This window comes from Narcine bancroftii, chromosome 1 (assembly GCF_036971445.1).
Source record: "Narcine bancroftii isolate sNarBan1 chromosome 1, sNarBan1.hap1, whole genome shotgun sequence".
Classification (NCBI taxonomy): Eukaryota; Metazoa; Chordata; class Chondrichthyes; order Torpediniformes; family Narcinidae; genus Narcine; species Narcine bancroftii.
In genome coordinates, this window is record NC_091469.1 from 400,228,172 (window position 1) to 400,252,278 (window position 24,107).

Genomic DNA, 24,107 nt, shown 5'->3' on the forward strand with positions numbered 1-24,107 from the left:
TGAATAAAACCTGGAATTTAAAATTAAAAAAAGACTATTCTCATTAATAGTAGCCACATCTGGTACAGCTCTGTGTATCATGGCAGAGAATCTGCCATCAAAGCAAATGTGGTAGAAATACAACTCCAGACCAACCAAACTGATTGACTCATGAATGCTTCCCAAATCCTTAGATGATTAGCAATGAACAATAAATACAAGCATTGCCAACAACATTCACATTCTGTGAAAAAACAGGTCTAAAAAAAATCCAATTTATCATTATTTTACAAATTGCACAAAATAAATTTTACAACACCAAACCGATTTCAAGACATCAACAATTTATTTTGGAATCATGGGTGGCTTACCAATATGATGGGACAAATCGAAGCTGGGGGTAAGATATGATCTTTCAGTGGTCCAAAGTCACACTCAGGTTTCACGTGGGATGCACATTTGTTGTGGAGCTGTTTAAAAAAAGTCTCATTTAAGTGATGGTTGAATACTTGCAAACAACTAACATTGATTTAAGGAAATAACAATCATACAGCCTCTCCATAATATTTGGGACAAAGACACTTTTTTCCTTTATTTGCACCTGTGCTCTACAGATTTAAATTTGTAATCAAACAATTCACACGTGATTAAAATGCAAATTACAGATTTTAATAAAGGGTATTTGTGTACATTTTGATGGCACATTTCAGGGTACCATAAAATTTGGGACACAGCAATATGTACAGTTTATTAAAGTAGTAATGTTTAGTACATTTATGAAAGTTTCCCAGATATGAACATACAAATCAGGCAGTGGAGTAAACCACTTGACTTTCAAGGCTAATCTGATCAATTCCACATTCTGGTCCTGCGGCAACTCCTTTCCACCTTCCTTGCCTGTCAGTTGTCCATGTCCTTTTGCTTTAAAAATACGCTATTTTCCAAAACGAACAGAGGATAAGGACAGTACACAAAACTGCTGGAGAAATTCAGAAGGTCACACAGCATAGACAGCCAACATTTCAGGTCTGAGACCTTCTTCAAGCCAGAAATCAGTCAAACACCCTAACAAGATGAGGGGGGAAGGTAGAAAGGGAAGACATGGTAGAGTACAGGTTTGCTGGTGAGGGGTTGATAGAGGTAGAGAGAGGGAAAACAGAAAGGAGCTAAGAGGTGAAATAGAGAGGGGGAACAATGCTCCCTGATAGAAGAAAGGGAAGGGGGTGGGGAGTTGGATGAATGAGGCAAATGGAGAGAATGGAGAGAAATTGGAGGTTGATATTGACATGCATTAAACTTTCCTGATTGACATGTCTTTTGAAAATCATACACTTGGACACATACATTCCTCTACATGCCAGAATTCTGGAATCATTCACAATTTGCATAACTACTTATTTTAAATTCTGTCAAAGTGGTCAATTTCATGTTTTCTCACCGTCTTTGCACATTCACATTATCTATATTTATTGCCTCCTTATGTCCTTTTTGCAACCGAGTTTCCATTCTTTACACATGTCAGCAGCATATTTATGCTCACCTAAAACATTTATACCCATCAACTTCCCTGCAATTCCCTTCAATTCTTTTATCATTAATCTACACTATGGGTGAATTTATAGTAGCCTCACAGTATACATTTTAAAGCTGAGAAGAATCCAAAGCCATCGGGATAATGTGTAAACTTCACACTGACCAATGGTGTCAAAATTGCAGCTCGATACATTCACCCACATAAGTTACACATTGGTAAAAATTCAAGGCTTGACACTGATCCTGGTAACACACTGCTCGCTACATTTAGCTGACTAGATCAAGACCCATTTATGCCTACTCTCACTTCTGTCAGCCAATCTTCTGTCCATGCCATTTTGTAACTTCTGACACAGCTTTTATTTTTCCAATAACTTTTTGCGTGGCACCTCATCAGGTTACCATGAAGAAATGGGTAATAAAGATTGGATACAGCCCAAGGAACTGCTAGACCATTAACATCTTCAAACAATGCACAAGGAAGATCATGCAAACTGACATATGTATCCACAAATATTACCTATGTTACTTACATGGCTTGTGTCTATTACTTCAACATATATTGAGATCTTTCTAGAGGTAGTCTGATATTGATATGCTGATCACTAGTTAGAACAAGCCCAATCAACAAAACACATGCAGAGGACTCTCCAATTGATAAAATGATAATTTTGATAGATTTCAGGACGCTTCCAAAGCTTTGGTCTGGTCATGTGCTTGTCAGAGAATCCACTTGTTCTGTCCTTTCAAAGAATTTGGTTTTAAAATGACATTTTGTTAAGGTGATTAGAACAGAAGTTCACACAGTCAAAGAGTGCCCATACATTTTGCCATACTCTTTCATGATGGCCTCTTGCATTAACTGCATCAGCGAGCCCTAAATCCAAACCTCTCACTGTGTAAGTGATTCAAACACTCATCTGGACATAGAATATAGGTCCTCCCTGACTTACGACCGCAATTGGGACCAAAGGATCTATCACATCTCGAAATGGACGCGTCGGAATTTTGCCCATGCATGTGGTGTACCAAAGTCTTAAAGCAAACATTTTTAATTACATTTTGTCATTTACAAACTATAATAGGGATACAGCACACAGAGGAGCCAAAATGTGCATACTTACTTTGTTAGTCGGTGTCCTGGGGTCTGTACACTGGGTGTGGCCATTCTGATCCCTATGTGCATGCGTGAGTTTTTGATTGATGCATGTGCGGTGGGTTCACATATTGGAGTTCGGTTGGTGCATGTGCGAGAGTTAAGTGCCCAAATTCAATATTGCATAGATCGCAAGTCAGGGAGTACTTGTTAGCAATCCAGCTTCAATCACTTTCTTTGAAAATACATTCCAAGTTCTCTTCATTTTCTGGATGAAGAAGGTTCCCCCTTCTCAAATTCTCTCTTTACACTAAATCCATATTTTCATTTTCATCCATTTTTAACATGGTGAAATGTTTCTTACCCTCAACTCTCTTGAAGGCATTGATAGTTTCAATGGAAATGAAGATTTTGTTTCCTGAACACTTTTGGGTGTATTTTTGGATTTTAGGTTGATGATCACGACATTCACTTTAAATTTTTCCTATCAAGCACTGTTGTTTAGATATAGCCTATTTTATGTGATTTCCTGTCATATTTTAAGTCTACTAGTATATTGTCCACAAAGAAAGCTGTTTTGCTCAGTCCAAGCATGCCAGGACTCAGTGCGGGTGCTATGCAAAAGTTGTCTTAGGCCTGAGCATGTTTATTCAGGATAGATGCAGACAGGCTATAAAAGCAGCTCACATATATAAATGCTATGCATTAAAATGATATAGATTGAACGCATGTTAACATACATGTTATTCAGGTAATAGCATAGTAAGTGTACTTAACAATAGCATTTATTGTCTTCAGGAAGGTTTAATACAGCAGAAATGTCTCATCAATGTCACATCAGCTGTTAAACATTAAGTTACATTTGTGGTGAGTAAACGGATCAAATATATAGCATGACTGCACTTATTAAGAAAGCCTAGGAACTCTACTTCGGTTGCAGAACTGGTGACCAAGACAAACCCTAGGCTCATCACATTTGTTAGGCAACATGTGCAATCAACCTTAGAGCTTGGTCCAGAGGTACTTGGAAGTCAATGCCATGCTAAATTCAATAAAAGTTAATTTAATGTTTCTCCAACCTACGTGATACAGCAAATCGGAAATTATCTTTGTTTTTAGCTTGAAGTTGTCTATCATAATCCCTGTTTTTTTTAAATGTAAACAAACCTTTTGAAAACATATGATATCCAGTGATTTTGAAAACTCAATTGTTTGCCTCAATATTCTCCACATAGTAACCTGCTTAAATCACATACGTAACAAAGTGTTTTTGGGAGGGTGGTATTGAAGCATTTCAACTTTTCACTGAGTGGTGATATGGATCCATTCCCATTTCCCTACTGCAGCAGATGCCATCTCACTGGGTCACCTGAAAACTCTAGGTCAGCTGAAAAGTAAAGATGCTGACATCAGGATGCTCTTTATTGAGTACAGCTTGGCATTCAATACCATCATGCCCTCAAAACTGATTAGCAAACTCCAAGATCTGCACCTCACTAACCCACTGTGCAATTGGATCCTGGATCTATTCAGCTCCAGACCCAAATCAGTGCAGATTGGCAAAAACATCTCCATCAGCACCAGAGCTCCCTGTTCTTCCTGCTTTCCACCTATGACTGTATGGCTCGGCTCAACAACACCATCTACAAATTTGCTGATGACACCATCATTGTGGGTGCATAAAAAAGGGGTGAAAAATAAACATACAGAAAATAGATTGAAAACATGGCTGAATGATGTTAGAACAACAACCTCTCACTCAGTATCAGAAAGATCTGGGCACTGTTTGATGACTTTAGGATGCAAAAACCAGAAGTGTACAATACAGTGATCAGTGGGGTGGGGGGGGGGGGAGGCGATCAGAGGTGGAGAGGGTAAGCAAATTTAAACTTTTGGGAGTCACTATCTCTGAGGACCTTTCCTGGACCCATCATACCAATATCATCCTGAAGAAAGCATGTTAGCGCCTCTACTTCTTCAGGAGTTTGCAGAAGTTTGATATATCATTGGAAATCTTGGCAAACCTCCGCAGATATATAGTGGAAAATGTGCTTACTGGCTGCATTACTGCCTGCTATTGGGGCACCAATTTTTCTGGGTAGAAAGCTCTGCAAACAGTACTGGACAGAGCCTAGTACATCACAGGAAAAACTTTCCCCACTATCTACTAGCCATTGGGAAACAGCAACAATCATCAAGAAACTACATCACCCACGACATGCTCTGTTCCTACCATCAGGAAAGAGGTATAGGTGTCACAGGACTCATACTACCAGGTTCAGGAACAGTTGCTACCCTTCCACCTAAACAATAGATTCAATCAGAGACTCATTTAAGAACTCTTTCTTTGCACATTATTTATTACTGAATATTTGTTTTTGTGTATTTGCACAGTCTGTTGGTTTATATTTCTCTCTCTTTTGTGTACATATACTTCTCGAGTACAGTTTACAGTTACCAAAAAGTAGGAATTCTGCCTGGCCCATAGGAAAAAGAATCTCAGGGTTGTATGTGATGTCATCTAAGTACTTTGACAATAAATCAGAACTTTCTACATTGAACTTTTCAATGGAGAAAAGATGGAGCTTCTCCAGTTTCTCCCTAGCTGCTTCATCCAAAAGAAATCCAAGTGAACCTTTTCTATACTGGCACATAATTTTTAAACCTTGGTGATCAGAACTCCATGTAATACAATAGCTGAGGTCTCACCAAAATTTTCTAAAGCTGGAGCATAACCTCTACTTCTGTATTCAGTGCTCTGACAAATGAACCCTGTATCTATTTGCTTTCCTCTCCATGCTGCTTATCTACATTGCCACGTTCAAGGCTCTAAAGACATACTCCAAGGTCCCTCTGTTCCTCAGTACTCTCTAAGACCTGATCATGGCATACGTCCCAGCCTCATCAATGCATCACTGAAGGAAAAGTGTTAACTATTTCTCTTTCCATAAGTTTGTGCGTCTGCGCATGTGCATACACAGTTTTAAATACACCAATTTATCATTGTGTTTGCAGCTGAAAGAAAATAAGGCTGGAGCTACAAATGTCCTCAAGTTGCTTAAATACAAACATTAACAGAAATGGAGAGAAAATGCATTAAATTCTTCTTTTTGGGCAATGGATCAATATTGAGACAGTTTGCTTCCATTCTGATTTTGTGGGCTCAAAGGTGACAAATTATTTTTTTACAAATGGGACAGCAGGAACCTTATGGGACCGGCTGTGTGTGATTTGTGAAGTAACGTGTTGCTTACCCAAGGCTTCTGAGTACACATAAACTCAAAGTTGTTAATTGTATCCTAAATGTTCCTTCCTCATTCTGTCTTGAGGCAGAGGATCCCACAAAGTCAAAAAAAGACCAAGAGATTCCTTGAAAGGGAGAGAAAAAGATGCTATGGAAGCCTCCACGGCTACAGAAACAGGAGACATTCATGGAAAGGAGGTGGTGCTGGGGAAAAGAAATATCCTAAAATGAAGAATTTCAGTCTGAAGAGCAAGCAGTGGGGCACTGCTGATTTTAAAAAAATTGTTACAAAATATGAAAACTGAAGTAGAGGGAATGTAGCTCCAGTGATAGAGCAAGAGGGGCATTAAGTGATTGCTTAGAATGCTTTGACATAAAAATAAGTAATTTCTCATCCACCAACTGACAATGCTGCCACGCTACTTCATCCACGCAAATTTGTATTTCAAGTATTAAATTATGTATCCTGATATGCATTACTTTTTAAATCTTTTTTTAAAAAAAAACAAGAAGTTGGGTAGCATGTGCTCACCCAAAAAAAAAAGGTTTTCAGAAAGTTGTGAAGATTTGATACAATACTTAGTCATGCCATCTTAAGCATCAGGGAAAGACTGCCCCTTGTGGTGAAAAGCATGCAATGATGTGAACTCAGGTTTCTCTGCAAGATCATTTGAAGTGGATTAGAAGGACATCATAATAAATGCATTATTTTAAATAGGCAATATATTCAATACTGTGGTATTTGTGTAAAGAGTGAAACAGTCAATTTCATCAAATTATTCATTATTAAATAGTATGAAATATAGGACTTATTGGGGTGAGATCTTTACATGTACTTGCCTTTTGAACAAGGTTCCAAAATATGGCATGGGTAGCAATTAATTTTAAAGCACAGTAACAAGATTTTTTTAAGCAAGGTGCAACAGCCAATTTACGGTCAGTAGATTTGCTCAGAGAGTAGTGAGATCAATTTTATGTTTATTTGCTTTTCCTGGTGTTGGTTGCTGGATATATGTTTATTTTGATGCCAAGAGAAATGCTGACAGATTTTTTTAATATATCCACCTGACAAGGCAGATGGAGCCTCAGCTCGATGTCTCATCTGCCAGACAACATATCTGCCGAGGCAGGATATCACTGAAGTGCCAGACTAAATTAGTATATTTGCTTAACAACTGTTAATGCTGCTACTTCTTGTATAATTTTTTATCTGAGAGAAGATGGTACATTTGAATAAACATTTTATTTTTTTAAAAAGACCGTCAATTTATTGTTGGAAAATCAGGAATAGCTGACTCACGTCATCCTTCCCTGAAGGTTTTCCAAGGCTGTGTGAAGTTATATCAGACACAACTTCCAAAGAATGTCTCCCCTGTAGGAATGTGGTATTTTTGCCTTTCCCCAGGTTAACAGGGCCTGCAGAAGTGACATTGGAATTAGTACCAGTTAAGTGCTGCAGGTCTACGTACACTCGGAGCAGGGTTAGAGTTCACTTCAATGAGTACGTTTGTACTCAACAGATACATTTCAAAATCATCATTTTGATGACTAAGGCCAGCTTTTTAAGTAAAATTCTTGGAACCACGTCGTGCTTCACAGGAGTCTGCTTAAAACATTTTTCCAATGCGACAGTTGTTACCTGAGCAAAATGCAGAGGCTCACAAATGCACAAGATCCTTTCCACAGCATGAAATCAAGAATCAGCTAGCTTCACTGGCACTGAAAACGTTAAGCAAAGTTACTCCATATTTTATATAATTGCTGGCTTTTCCCCTCCATTTTATCTTTGAGAAGGTTAAACACACTAATTTCCCCATCATTATATGTCCACAAACTCCCACAGCTATCCTGGCTACAACATCCCCTATCTTGCTTCCTGCAAGAAATCCCTTCTATTCTCATTGCTTTGCTGTCACCTTTGTATTTGTCCTCATGACCTTCCACATGGAGGTCTTCCTTTTTCCTAAACCATGACTACCACTCCAACAAATTCAACAGAGATCTCAACCCCATCTTCTACATTTCTCATACTTCTAATTGTGCCTTTCTTCCCCCTCCCAGATAATCTTCCCATAGTCTTCATCTCCTGCCCCACAAGCATCCACCTTCAATTAAAGTCTTTGCAATTTCTTTCACCTTCAACAGGATTCAATTGCCAGGTGCATCTTTCTCTTCCCTTAACTTTTAGCATTCCAAAAAGGACTCTTCCTGCCATAATTCTTTGGCTGCCTTTTCCATCTGTGTCAAAGAGTCCTTTTCTCACCAAGCACATTGTCATGTTCTGATAAAGGATCAAATACCTGAGCAATGACTTTGTTTTAAGTCCATGAATCATACCTATCCTGTAGAATGCTGCTGGTTCCTCCTGGTTTACTTTCTCTGATCACAATTCTGGTGCTCAGTCTGACTGCCCTCACCTGGATTTGCTTTTGAACATCTAATGTGGAAAATCTCTTTAAAGATCCATTATTTAGCTCCTCTCTTTCTGCCATATCACTCCAAAAATCTGCAGATGCATTTTCTCAAGTTAGAAGTGAAATGTGCAGTGAAACATAAAAGTCTGCAAACACTGTGATTCTAGTTAAAATACAGAAATGCTGGAGGAACTCAGCAGGCCTCATAGCATCACAGAACAGGCCCAGCTAGACATGGCGAGTGCCTCAGGATTCCAGTTCATGATCTTAACTGATGTAAAGTAACTCAAGGGATTTCTTAGGTATGAGGTCCTTTATTTAATCCTAATATAAACCAGCTTTACTTTTTCACACCCTGCCTTGTGTCTATGCTGTCAGACAGCTCGCATTCAACACTGGAATAGACAAACTTTATTTGAACATGAGAAAAACTAAAACCTCATAACACATCCATACTCTCACTACTGGTTCCCTCAATTTTCCAGATTGAAGCAAATTATTTACGTCACCAGTGCCCAGTTCAGCCCTGAACAGAAAAGCTGGCACATTCCATTCCATCACATACACTGCAAGATTTTATCTTGGTTAGATCCACTGCCACCATCTTGTTTTACATATTTGTCACTGAAATTCTCATTGCTACGATTCCCATTTACCTACCAATTTGCTCCAATTTCCCATGGCAATCCTTCACTTTCCATAAATAAATATTATTTTAATGATCTTCTTTAAAGTTTGCTAACTGCTCAGCAACACAAAAGTCTCAGAAAGAAGTAAACATGGCCAGGTCCATCACAGGCTCTGACATCCATTGAAGATATCTATATGAGGCACTGCATCAAGATGACAGCCAATATCAATGACAGATCCTCATTACCTTGGTCATAACCTCCTCTCACTGCTTCGTTTGGGAAGAAGGCACAGAAACTTGATGTCCAGCACCTCTAGGTTCACAAACAGTTTTTTTTTCCCAACTGCATCAGATCTTCACCTCCCACTACTACCCTACCATTCCTAGTTTACCTGTCAGCACCATTTTTTTTCCTTGTCCTAACTGTAATCGTGAACATTATCATTTAAAAAAAAATATATCTCTTTCTTTACAAGAATAGATGTATATGAACATAATTTTTGAAACTAAAATACTTGATTGGCTGCAGCAAGTAAGAATTTTGGTGCTTATGTGCATCCAGCCATCTAAAACATATCTCAAAGCACTGCTCCATGCCTTTAGGATCCCACCTTATGCTCACTGCTGACACAGGAGTGCTCCATTCCAGATGATGAAATCAAATCCTAAAATGGACCTCAAATCCTCAATGAACTAATACAGGCAATTACATTTACAGCGAGCAAATGCACAACAGAACTGTATATAGCTACCTTTTGGCAATAAACTGAGCCAATGTCCCATTTAATCACATACCCATTAAAAGTTACAGAAATCTGCATTTCCAGACAAGGACTTCAATTCTAATACCTCAAATCCTTAGGTAGTCTAGCAATTCTTTTGAGTAATGTAATTGCACTGAAGGCTGTCAAAGCAAGTCTCCAGTGTCAAGTTCTGCATGAATAAATCTTTCTTGCAACCACATAATCCAGAAAACGAACCTCAGATGAACAATTAAAGCTCTGAAGACACTACACTGTGGAGTTGATGTTTCACATTAGCATCCAATCTCAGAGTAATTACATATTATACATGATACAGATAATATTCCAATGCAGTATTTCATTGTTAGAGTGAAGACTTTTCTTTCATTAAAGTACACTCCTATTTGAAAGTAAAGTATTATAATGGGTGAATTTTAAAAATCCTTGTTAATCTTCATTCTTGCCATTTAGGATTTACTGAGTATTTCTAAATTTGGCCTATAAAAATAAAATATTGCCATGTTTGCCTTGAAAATGCTGTGAAATAAACCAGATATAACAAAAGGAGCACAGCATTTAGGAACAGCAGTATTTAGTGGTAAGTTTCTTGGTATTGTGTTCTTGATTTGGGCTATATGACTGAAGGTAACTAGCATCGGATGCTTTGACGCAAGCCCTTGTATTCTTGTAAGTAGTTTGGTCCTAAGCTGTGCTCGTAAAAAAATAGAAATAAATGACGTCAGATTACTTGCATATGGGTTGTGCTCTCTCGTAACTGGGGTGACAAGCAACAGAGAGTCTGAATATGTCTGTTGTCAGAGAAACAGAGTTAATGTTTTAGGTCAATTACCTTTCATCAAGTCAACCAAAGACTTCAATCTTAACTATTAGCTCTGTTTCACTCTGATAGTTAATGGTTGCCCTTCTGTAAACTCACAGCATCCACAGTTTCAGTGAACAGAAAGCCAACGGGTACATATTTGAGTGAATGCAATAATCCTGCATTCTTACAAGGATTTCATCTACAGGTACTTTCTGGAATCAAGGTGCAAAACATTAGTGATTTATGAAGCTTTAAACCATTATATATAGAAACGTGGTTGCAGGGTGGAGAAGATTGGGAATTAAATATCCAAGGATATCAGGAAAGTAAGGAAGGGCAGGCAGGAAGGAAAGCATGGTGGGATAGTGCTCTTAATTTAGGATTAGATCAGTGAGAGATTATGTAAGGTCTAAGGAGCAAAATATTGACTCCATCTGGGTAGAGTTTAGGAATAAAGGAGAAAATAAAACACGAGTGGGAGTTCTCTATAGACCACCCAATGATAATATTACAGAGCCACAGGCAATTAAAACCATTAAACAATTTAAACCATTAAATATCAGAGGCGTGAAAGGATGAAACAGCAGCTATCATGGAAGACTTTAACATGCACGTAGACTGGGTGAATCAGGTTGGTTGAGATGTACATGATGGTTTTCTTGAGCAGACAAGGGAACATGCCATCTTGGATCTGGTCCTGTGCAAATGAGACAGGTAAAATTAGTGATCTTGTAGTTAGAGATCCTCTTGGAAAGAGTGATCACAGTGTGATTGAATAATGGAGGGTACAATAGTTCAATCTAAAACCAGTGTGTTATGCCTAAACAAGGAAAACTACAAAGGGATGAGGGAAGAGCTGGCCAGGGTAGACTGGGAACATAGGCTATATTGAAGAAGAGTGGAAGACTTTCAAAGAGAATTTTTACAGTGGTCAACAAAAGTATATTCCAGATAAAAGCAAGGACAGTAAAGGTGGGGACAGCCAGCCTTGGATAACTAAGGAAATAAAGAAGGCTTCAACTAAAAGCTCATGCGTACAAAGTAGCCAAAAGCAGTGGGAAACTAAAATATTGTGAAACTTTAAAAAAGCATCAGAGAACCACTAAGTGAGCAATAAAGAGAGATACGTTAGATTATGAGAAAAGATTTGCACAAAATATAAAAACAGACAGTAAATTTTTTATAATTATATAAATGGCAAAAGAAAGGTTGGTCCCTTGGAAGAGAAGGAGGAATTGATATTGGGTAATGAGGACATTGCTAAGGCTTTGATTTATTAATCTGTGTCAGTCTTCATGATGGAGAATACAGTGACCAGACTAAAGACAGATATTATGGATGTGATTGAGGTGGTGACCTGGATGTAATAGCTATCACTTGAGAGGTAGTACTCAGAAAACTTGAGGGTCTAAATATAGACAGGTTCCCTGCTCCTGATAGAAAGCATCCCAGGGTATTGAAAGAAACAGCAAAAGTTATAGTTGAGGCTTTGATGATAATTTACCAAAATTCTCTGGAATTTGGGCAGGTCCTGATGAATTGCAAGACAGTGAAGGTCACGCCACTATTCAAAAAAGGATGCTGACAAAAGCCAGAGAACTATGGGCCAGTTATTTTAGCGAGGCATCTGGGGCAAAACGGATCGATCAGGCAGACAGAGTATGGATTCAGCAAAGACAGATCCTGTTTGACAAAGTTACTGGATGTCTTTGAAGATATAATGAATGTGGTAGCTAGGGGGAAGCATAGTCCCCTGCCTTTTGCCTATATCCTTTTTAGAGGGAAGCAGAAGGACATTGTTTATCTGGATTACCAAAAGGTGTTCGATAAGGTGCTGCATAAAAGATTTATACTGAAGATGAAGATAAGGATGAATAGAGTTGGGGGTGATGATTTAGCATGGATAGAGGATTGGTTAATCAATAGAAAGCAGAGAGTTGGGGTTCAAGGGTGTTTTTCTGGTTGGTAATCAGTGGCAAGGTGTGTGCCACATGGGTTGGTGCTGGACCCGCAACTGCTCACGATATACATAAATGATCTGGAAGAGGGGATAGAGTGTAATGTATCTTATGTTTGCTGATGACACTAAATTGAGTGGAAAAACAAATTGTCTGCAGAGTTTGCAGAGAGATATAGTGGGCAGCAGTCTGACAGAGGAAGTACCATGTTGGCAAATGGCACTTTTAATGGCAAGTAATTGCAACATGCTGCCATTCAGTAGGACTTTGGAGTGCTTGTGCATGACTAATCACAAAATGTTGGTTTGCAGGTGGAGCAGGCTATCAAGAAGGTAAATTGAATGTTGGCCTTCATTGCTAGATTGATGGAATTCAAGAGTGGGAAATTTATGGTGTAACTGTAGAAGGTATCAGAGAGGCTACATCTGGAGTACTGCATACAATTCTGGTCTCCTAACTTGAGGAAGGATGTACTGGCTTTGGAGGTGGTGCAAAGGAGGCTTACCAAGTTGATTCCAGAGATGAGGAGGTTAGCCTATGAGGAAAGATTGACTCATTGGAATTTATAAGAATTTTATAGAAACACATAAAATTATGAAAGGCAAAGATAGGATAGAAGTAAGAAAGTTGTTTCCATTGGTAGGGAAGACCAGAACTAAGGGACACAGCTTCAAAATTCACGGTAGTAGATTTAGGACAGAGATGAGGAGACACTGCTTTTCCCAGAGAGTGGTGAATCTGTAGAATTTTCTGCCCATTGAAGCAGTGGAAGTGTGTAATGGAGGATTTAGACCAGCTTATGCAAGAAAGGATGCAGTTGCATCAGAAGACATAATCTAAATTCCACCATGGGGCCCAGGGATGCAGTTGAATCGGAAGGCATAATCTAATTTACACCATGAGGCCCAGGATGCATATAAATCAGTAGACATTATCTAATTTCCACCATAAGGCCCAGAGATGCAGTTGCCTTTTGTTGGTCGCAGACTGTCAGGACACCTTGAAGATAATGAAATCATTTATTCAAAGAGATAAGCTATGAGTAAACAATTTTTGGGTAATATAAGCCATGGTCCCACTGCTGAAGTTTGAGAGTCTCCTAGAGGTGGCAACATCTCTCAGAAAGAAGAAGAACTTCTAGACTCCAACCAACGTCCCAGTCGAGGGAGGTGGAGAAGCTGCTACCGGCGCCTAGACCATCTACTACAAGTGTGACGTCGTTGCCTCGCTTCGGCAGTTGGGACCAGTCCAGGCGTTGATAAGTATAATTGGGAAGGGCTTGCATATTGTAGTGTGAATTCAGCTTTAGATTTAGTAATAAAGATTTGTATAAACTGAAGTGCTCTCAGTGTGTGTGTCTGTTTTCTTTCGGTAGCTCAAACACTGTGACCAATCTAAAACGAACAAAGTGAGAGGTACAAGTTTACCTAGGACAAGGTGATCTCAATAAATATATTTAAGACAAGGTTGGATAGATTTTTACAAAGTAAAGAAATTAAGGATTTTGGAGAAAAGGCAGGTAGGTGGAGATGAACCTATCATCAAATCAGCCATGATCACATTGAATGGCGGAGCAGGCCAGACCAGATGGCCTACTTTTGCACCCATTTCTTATGTTATTATATGCATGGGACCTGCATAGTCATTATCATAGTTGTGCAAGATAGAAACGGACGCTTTGCCCCGCCACATTCAAGTCAGCCTTTCTGCCCAAGTTTACCACAATTGGGTCATATCTTTCTTTACTGTGCCTATTTAAATGTTTATCTAAATTTATCTTAAACATAATAATTATATCTGATTCCATCACTCCATAGACAAAAATATTCAGAAATCAATCAATGTATGTTAAAAAAATACCCTTCAGAGCCCATTTAAAACCTTTCCCATTCACCTGAAATGTATGTCCTAATGTCTTTTTTGGCATCTGTACCGTGGAAGAAGTTCTTGACTATCTACCCTATTTATGTCTCCTATACTCCTTCATCTCATCACCCCTCAGTCTCATTTGGCCTAAGGAAAACAAGTCCAGCCAATCTAATATCTCTACTTAACTAGAGTCCTCCAACTGAGGTAACATCCTGGTTAATCCAAAGGAATAATGTGGCCTCAGGCCTCCATTCAATCGTCCAGTCAGTGTTTTCTTTTAAAGTTGCAACACATCATTGCAACTCTTATATTCTATGAACCAATTATGCCAATCATGAAACATGCATTCTTCTTGACCATCTCCCAGCTCAGTGTTACTTTTAGGCAATTATGACTTGCATTCCAAGGTCTTCCAGTTCATCAGCATTATATTTAGTACCTCATATTTAATTTGATCATCTGTTGTTTAGTTTGGAGTAAGTGAAATATTGTCAGACTTAATGCTAGGATTGTTTTGAGGCAATAAGACTTTCTACATTTAATAGATTACGGGAGAAATATGGTATTTTGCAAAATTCCTTATTTGCTTATTATCAAGTTCAGAATTTTAAAAAAATACACTTTGGACATGATTTAGTTTTGCTAAGTCAAATGAAGTTTGAGTTATTAATTGCAGATAAAGGTGAAAAGGGATTTATTTCAGATATATATAGGTTACTACAGGAGAAAATGGAAAAAGTGGATATATATAAAATGAAGGAGAAATGGGAGAAAGATTTAGATATGGTTTTGTCATGGGAAGGATGGTCAAATATGTGTACTGATGTGTAACAAAATTGCTTAATGTGAGATATAATATGGTTAATTAAAATTTGTACATTAATTATATTTAACGCCTGAAAAATTGAAGAAATATGGATTTAGTTTTTCTGATTTGTGTTTTAGATGTGGGGAACATAGAGGTACTTTTATACATTCAGTTTGGTTATGTGGGAAAATTAAATTCTTTTGGGAAAAAGTTGTAAAGTTTTTGAGAGATTTGTTCAAAATAGATTTGCAATTAGATCCAATGATGTGTTATTGGGTTATATGAATGTATTAAATACAAAGCTCCAAATGAATAAACCATATTTAGCTTTTGTACGATTAGGGTTAGCAGTATAGCTGTTACATGGAAAAATGATGTAGAATTACGTGTACGAAGATGGCATAATGAATTACAATCATGTCTATATTTAGAAAAAATACCTTATAATTTACAAAATAATTATTCTTTTTTTGTTGAAATGTGGAGTCCATATTTAAAATATATGGCTATAGATTTTAAGTAAATGACTTGTGTGGAGTTGGCACACCAAACAGTTACTATGTAATACCCGTCTATTGTGTGTTTTAGGCTTGGTGGGGTGAGGGGGGTAGTTTAGTTTAGTTAAGGGGAGAGGGGGAGTTTTTTTTTGTTTTTTGTATTATGTATTTTATGTATAATTTTATGAAAATATTAAATAAAATTTTCAAAATAAAACTTAATGCTGAGCTTCTCCCTGATCATTTAAGCTGTTTTAAGGCAGTGATCACCTTGACCACAAAAACTATGAAAATAATTAACTTGAGCCCATTTGTGCCAACTTGGCTGAACTAGTCTCGCCAGTCATGGCAGATTTACATTGGTCACACTCCCCCTGTGGTTAGCCTTTGTTCCTCACTTATCTATTATTCTGAGACCCCTCCTGAAAAATGACATTTAGATATTCCACCAAAGCCAGTTGTGCTGTCTCCCTAGAAGAAAAGGCTGTTACTTTCAACAACCAAGTTCAATGATAAATAATGGTCTTTTTGTTGAGTGAGAGGACAGGGACATATTTGTTTCAGCATAAAACAAACCGTTTAGGACAAGAAGTTAAGAAGAGAGAAAATTAGCAGTAAAAAGAGAGATTAGCTGATCACCAAAACCTCACCCAATGTGACCAGCTATTTGGCCAACTAATCGCGATGCATAACTATAATTCTTCAGCCTGGCACAATCTATTCTGCTGTGGCTTCTCAGACAGAATCTCTTAATGGAGGATGACTTGCTTCTACTCCAGTTTTGTATGTTCATATACATGGCCTCTGAGTGCCCTCAATGTATGGCTTTATAGCCATGTTCTCAATGCATCCTGAATGCTGCTTTTCCACTCTGAGTGGTCATGGATCAAGAGATTCTCTAGGATTGGTGGTGTGGGGGGGGGGGGGGATATTACTTTTCTTCTGTCTGCCTAATAAATATCCTTATGATAGAGCTGAGAAGAGAGGGCGTGCTTCAGGACCCTGTTGACCCCAATCTAGTGTTGCATTTGATTTGCAACTTTTTTGCTCAACTGATCTGTTATCATCCTGTTCCCCAGTGTTATACACACTTCCAAATTTTATATTCACAATAATAAACATATTCAAGTCTTCAGATTCCACTGAATTTTATATTTGGAAGGCAATGATGGAGCATTTACCAAGAAAGTCTGCGAAGATGACAGTGTTAATATATCTCACTCCTTGTTACCATTATTAAAGATGCAATTAAAGCCAAATACACCCATACTTAATAAACCCAAGCTGACTTTCCATGATTAACCTGCATTTTTCGAAATGACAATTACTCTGTACAGCACAAATCTTAAAATAATTTATCCAACAAAGCAAGCCAGTCAATTCTTATCATTTAAAAAAAAACAATAGCATCCTATTGGTAGCTGGTCAGTCTTTCAATGGAAGCAGTACAGCAAGAAAGCATGACAAATAGTCATTTCTCAATATGATAAAAAGTTCCTTTAAAAATTGTGTCTAATGCATGTACCTGCATTTGCTATTATTGGCTGAGTCCTTGGGTTTTCTCTAGCAATTCCTGAGATGGTGCCAAAGTCTCAAAAGAATATTAAAGCCAGCTAAATAGGAGCATGAAAGACACACACTCTGTCAACCCACCCATCCCACCCATATCTTGAGCACAATACTCCAATTTCTTCATATTTAAAAGTTATCCTCTCAATTCACATCTATTCTAGATAATAGATAATGCAAAGCCAAATAGCCACCTTACACTTCAACAAACTCTGCAGGTTACTAGGCAACAAAATACACAGCCAATGAGGTTGAATGTGTGTATTCTCTTTGTTGAAAAAAAGGTTTGGAAACAAGTCTGAATCTCACACCAGCAATCCTCAGGCCTACTGGTCAAATAAAACACTATAATGTCTGATAATTAATACTTGTCTTTACCTATTAAAATAATAGTGACTGCCAATATTACCTCACATGAAAAATAAAATACACAAGTGGCCAGGAAAACAGACTTTATGATTGACTCTCAAATACAGTCTACTTTCCTTAAATAACTAGAATGAGGGAAGAGGAAATGTATTCAATCAGCATTTTTTTTAAGTCTGAAGTCAAGTGCCTGATCCCTGACTGGAGAAAGATAATTTATGCAGAAAAGTTCACTTACCATAGGTAACTTAGCAACAGGAAATTAAATCCCAAATATGGTTAATTTGCCAAGGAGTCCAAAGCTTCATTGTGGTGCAATTCAGTGGCATGGCACTGTAATCTCATACATTTGTCACACTAATTCCCAACCCCAGTGGTGAGGCTACTTGTATGCTAATTAATGCTCACCAGGCAATACAACATTAAATCAATGCACCTCAATGAGCCATTGAAATTCAATGATAAATAGCAGCTCAGAAACTTGGCAGCATGCAGACTTAGCAATAAAATTATCAAATTCTTACATGAAAGTAAAACTCTGATGAACTCTGTGTGAAGTGTGAGATCTTTGGGATATGGGAGAAATCAGATGCTAATTGCAGATTTACTTAACAACAGGCTCTCAGTTTCATCCCTCAGTCCTGTGGTGCACTAAACTAACCTAGATTTCTATGGGTAATGAACAAGTCATCCAGTTATTTCACCTGGACTCCACTTCAGTCTTCACTTGGTAACAGAAGAGTAAATAATGAGCATTAAATAACTCAAAAATTCTGCATGCTCTTTTGAGCACCAGATGTTGTTTGGGAGAGGTGATGGGCAGACATTATAAAACAATAATGGAAGCTTTATGTCATTGCAACACAGAAGTAAACATTACATTGTAAATACCACAAGCCTGACTTGCTGGAAGGTTGATCAGTTCCATATCTGCTCTACCCCAAAGCTGTTACAAATCAACCCAGTCATCGTGAGATTCTAATACAGGGTTTAGATATCACATATAGCACTGAGTAAAAGCCAATTACCAGCTAACACGAAATGTGAGGAGCTTGCCTGACTAAATAAAGATTAAAAATTAATTTGAGGTCAAATATGAAGGAACAACCCTCATTTGGAACAATGCTCATTTCCAAAGAACCAAGTGCTGTAGGATGGCAATGGCTGCCTTCCTCTCAACCATCATTTTCCTTCTTGACACTGATGATTCCAACCATATGGATGCAAAGCCTTTGATTTGGCAAAACTCTAGAGCTTTTCAGTTTTGTGGGCATATTTTCTAAACTGATTTTTTAAAATTAATTGTTTATTGTCACATGTGCCGGGATGGAATGAAAACCTTTATTTATTGTGCTATCCAGGCAAGCCCAACCCATATTTAAATTCAGCAGATCATGCAATATTAAAAAGTGGAACATAAACACTGCAAATGCTGGAATCTCAAGCAAACAATTAGCTGCAGGAACAACTCAGCAGGACAGACAGCATCCATGGATAGAAATAATCAGTAAACATTTCGGGTTTGGTCGCTTAATTGAGGTGAAAGTGGGAAAAGATGGTATGAAGTATAACAAGGGAGAGAAAAGAGAGAACAGAGTTGAGGAGGAGGCTAAGAAGTTATAGTGTACTGGACAAAAGGTGGGATAGGCTGAAAGACAGATGGAGGGACCACTGTGGGAGGGGGTTGTGGAGGCTAGATAGAAAGAACTGCTTCTCCAAACACCTGCATTCTGTCTATTGCTCTAGGATAGAATTCCCAGTAACCAATCAATCCAATTTTTCCCACTATTCCCGCATAGACATGGCTGCACTTGGTTTCATTCATTGTCAGGGTGAGGAAAAATGTAAACCTGAGGAACAACACATCATATTTCTCCTCAACAGCCTAAAACCCATCCCTGTGAACATTGAATTTTCTTATTTCAAGTTACCCACCACCTCTAGTTATTTCCACTGTTTCTACCTTTTCTTATTCCCATTTTTACTTTTCTCTAACTTCCTCACTCTCCCACCACTTCTCCCACTTCTGACCAATATCCTTTACTCTTGGCCCTCCCCAAATTATTTCCCTTCCTCTTTTTCCCCTTTTGATATAACCCCTTCCTACTTTAGTCTCAGTAAAAGGTCCCAACCCAAAATGTTGGATGATGATTTCTACCCATGAATGCCACTGGACCTATTGAGTTATTCCAGATTCTCATTGTTTGCTTTCAACAAAAGTTCAGGTTACAGTGATACAGTAAGTCAAAGAGTGCAGGATATAGTTCTCTAAAGTGCAGGGATTAGAGAAAAGCCCAGTTTAAACCATGCAAGGGCATCTTTTACCTATGAGGGCTCCATTTACAAGTCCAATAACAGCAGGAAAGAAACTCTCCTTGAATTTAGAAGTTCATGTTTACAAGGAGGGGGCAGAAGAAGGGTGACCAGGGTGGGATGAGTCCTTTAATATTCAGACTGCTTTTCCAGAGAAAGCAAGACTGAGTTGAAGGAGAGAAAGTGGGTGTATGTGATGGCCTGAGCTGCATTCACACTCTCTGCACTTTCTTGCTGTCTTGGTTAGCGCATTATCTGTACTAAGCTATGATGCATCCAATTAGGATATTTTCTATTGTACATCTGTAAAAAAAAATCAGCAAGAGAACTGGGGGACATGGTGAATTTGTTTAGGCTAAGAAAGTAGAGTGATTTTTTTTCTATTTACTTAAATTGTCTCTAATGAGATGGTCACTTTTGTTAACTTCTATGATTGGTCATATTAATCCTATTGAAATAAACATCTTACCTACATTTTGGTATCTTTTTGAATCTATACCAATTTTTATAACTAAATCCTTTTTTGATTCACTTTTATCTTATATATCGCAAGGAAAACATTCCCGCTTGAATAAAGAACATTTTCAAAAATCAACAATGAATGGAGGTTTGGCGTGTCCTAATTTTAGATTTTATTATTGGGCGGTCAATATATGTAACTTGATTTTACATGGGTAGAAAAAAGAATTCAATTTTACTAAGGATATTTCCTCATTGGCAATTCTTGGGTCTTCGCTATCTTCTTTTTTTATATAAATTAACTGACAACCCGATCATTAAACACAGTTTGAGAATATAGGCACAATTTAGAAGATTTTTTTTTTAATTTCAGAGTTTTTCTTTTATTAGCCTAATTATATCCAATTATCTTTTCCAACCTTCTTTGCAAGACACAACTTTTAATGAGTGGCATAGATTTGGTATTAAATGTTTTAAAGACCTTGATATTTACAACAATTTTGCATCCTTTAAACAGTTGGTTGTAAAATTTAATTTATTTAAAGATTGTTTTTAAATATATTTACAAATTAGGCATTTTGTTCAATCCCAGATTCCTAATTTTCCCGGAATTCCTGAGTTGAATATTCTTGATATATTTTTTGAACTACAACCTCCTTATAAAGGCTTAATATCTTCTCATTTCGTTAATTAAAATCATGAACACCTGGTACCAAGATTTGAACCTTTTAATGTCCAATAGAGGTGTGGAATGCTCTTTCTTGAGCAAGGTTGTAAATTGATCAGTAATTAAGATATTCTTACAGAACCATAATTAAACTTCAATAAGCATGTTACTACTGTATGTCACTATTGATTACGTTTCTATCCTTGGTAATGATTGAAATCTAGCAGCATTGTTTAGATTGATTTTTTCTTAAAACAAGTAACAGGCCCTTTTAGCCCAGGAGACTGTGCCACCCAATTGGACCCAATTAACCAGATATTTTGTCTGTATTTTTTGTAAATTTTGGGAATTGCCAGCTAGTCACCAACATGATTAGTGCATGAGAAAATCTTGGAAAATCTGGTAAATATTTGTGTACAGATTCTTTACTTTCTAACTGGAATATTAACCAGCTTCAAAACTCTTACATTTAGTGGGCTCAGCTCTTCCTTTATTATTTGAGGAATGAATTAAATTGAATGGCCCATGTGATGGTGGCTTATTTAAGAATATCAATTTAACATCATGGTTTGCCCTTTCAAGTGAAGATCGTAGCCAACACTAAGATTGAGCTTGATTACCAGTACACACATTCTGAGCTTTCATGTAGATCAGTGGTTCTCAACCTTTTTTTTCCACTTTAACTAATCCCCATGCCATCGGTGCTCTGTGATTAGTAAGGGATGGCTGAAGGTGGTATGTGAGTGGGAAGGGAAGGTTGAGAACTACTGCTCGAGACCCAATTGTTACTGAAATATTTTGCTTGAGAAAAATTGTCATTGGCCCATTTCCTTTGGAGTTATGAAGCCGTGCACGTAACAAGTCAATGATTAAAACAGTGGTTTTCAACCTTTTTCTTTCCACCCACATACCACCTTAAACAATCCCTTACTAATCACAGAGCACCTATGGCATAGAGAATACTTAAAGTGGTATGTGAGTGGAAAGAAAAAAGGTTGAGAACCACTGATGTAGATAGAAGTGAAATGATTATCAGTTCTTCATTTTATCCATAATTGATATTACAACAGGACACAATTACATTTCTTGATTGCAGTCTCTAAAAGATGACTATTTGATATTTACATACATTTTTGCTCTCATCCATTTTTTTATGATGATCATTGATGGAAGAGAAACATCCTTTCTCTTTCAGGAAATGGTTTGCAAAATTTATGGCAATTTCACAAAATGGAATATTCTTATTGTTGGTTTACTATCTAATTTAAAGGATGTGAGGCTGTTAAACAATTAAATTATTTTTATGGCATTGCATTGAAGAAAATATAGAAAGAGAAAAGTATTGCTCAGTGTTAAACTAATCTATCAAATTTTATTAATTTAAAGGAGCTATCTGAAGTTTGGTAACCTTGCATATTAAATTTTTGATCAACTTTCTTCAATTAGATAAAAATAGATCATAATACATCTATGAAAAGAATAGTTTAGTTTAGTCTTTTTTTTATCTCAAAGGGTTTGGGAAGTCAAATATTGAAGGTAAGAGGAGGAGAATTCAAAGGATTTTTTGAGGCAAGTTTTTTTTCCCCCCACACACTAATAGTGGTTGATGCAGCAACGTTGAAGAGGCATTTGGACAAACACATGAACAAACCACGTGCAGCCAGATAGGATGAGTTGAGACAGGATTCATAGCTGACACAAACATGGTGAGTTGAAGGGCCTGCTTTTGTGCTGTTCTGATCTACACTTTTGGTTTGAAATCATTATTTGTGTTCAAACACATTCAGCAATGATAGTTGGCTGTGAATGCTGAAACTTAATTTGTTTTTTGAAAAGTTAGTCATATCCTTTCAGCCCATGGGCTCAGGCCGCCCAATTACACAAATTGACCTACACTCCCAGTAGGCTTTGAATGGTGGAAGGAAAATGGAACCCCCAGGGAAAACCTATGCAGACATAGGGAAAACATACAAACTCCCTACAGACAACACGAGATTCGAACCCCAGACCCAATCATTGACACGATAAAAGCACTGTGTCAACTGCTATGCTTAACTGTGTTGCTGCACCTAATGGATATAATTATGCTCACTTTGTATCTGGATTATCCCCACAGCAATGAAGATATGAATCAAATATTCATTTAATTATTCATTCTAATGCTAGTGATGTAATTGTGTTTTTAAAAATCTTGTTCCATACAACTGCACCTTAATGAATGATGTAAGGTACAGGAGGGGTACATCCAATTGATCAGATATACAAATAGATATACATATGTTAACTTGTTATCAAAATGTTGCCCTGTTAAAGGATATACTGACTTTGGGTCACCAGGTTGATTCCAGAAGTGAGGAGAGACTGGGTTTTAAAAGAATGTGGGGGTATTATAGAAACATAACATTACTAAAGCAAGGATGTTGTTTCTACTGGCAGGTTATACTAAACTAGGGGACAGAGCTTCAAATTTGAGGGGGAAAGATTTAGGACAGAGATGAGGAGGAAATGTTTCTCCCAGGCAGTGATGCATCTCTGGAATTCTCTGCTCAAGGAAGCAATGGAGGCTGCCCTGTTAAATGTGATGGGGGTGGTGTGGGGGGAGAACAGAGAAGTGGAGAGACGAAGGGGGGGGGGGTGGTGTGTGGAGAGAGACAGAGACAGAAAGAGACAGAGAGAGAGAGAGAGAAACAGAGACATTTTGAAAAATAGACAAGCATTTGGGAAACAGGTGGACAAGTGGAGCTGACAAGATCACCATGATCTTATGAACTTACTGAATGGTAGAGAAGGCCTGATGACTTACTGCTGCTCCTATCTCTTACATTCACATGTTCAGTGTCTAGCTTTGATCAGGAGAGGGAAACAAGGAAGATAAATACAAATTTAAATAACTTATTCCTGAAATTTTGAAAGCTAATCGTGTAATCAAATTTAGTCAATGTCAAACCTATGTGAATATTCAAAAGGAATTATGTTAATGACATTTGTTGGAAGAATACAATAAGAGAAGCATTCACATGTATTCTGCATCCCTTAATTTTAAGAGACTCATTAAAACAAAAGATTGGCATCAGGTCTTATGCAGAGGACAGGTGGGAGGAAGCAAAAAAAAAGGCTGCAGAAACAGTAAGGCATAAA

General features: G+C 37.6%; 1 protein-coding gene across 1 annotated transcript in view; it reads right to left on the reverse strand.

The window, feature by feature from the left end:
* Positions 1-24,107, reverse strand: part of LOC138759554 (diacylglycerol kinase beta-like) — a 62,820-nt gene that overhangs the window by 34,297 nt on the left and 4,416 nt on the right. Inside the window, exon 4 of the mRNA XM_069930209.1 lies at positions 351-449. Coding sequence (XP_069786310.1) covers positions 351-449 — 99 coding nt within the window. The remainder of the gene's footprint in view (positions 1-350; positions 450-24,107) is intronic.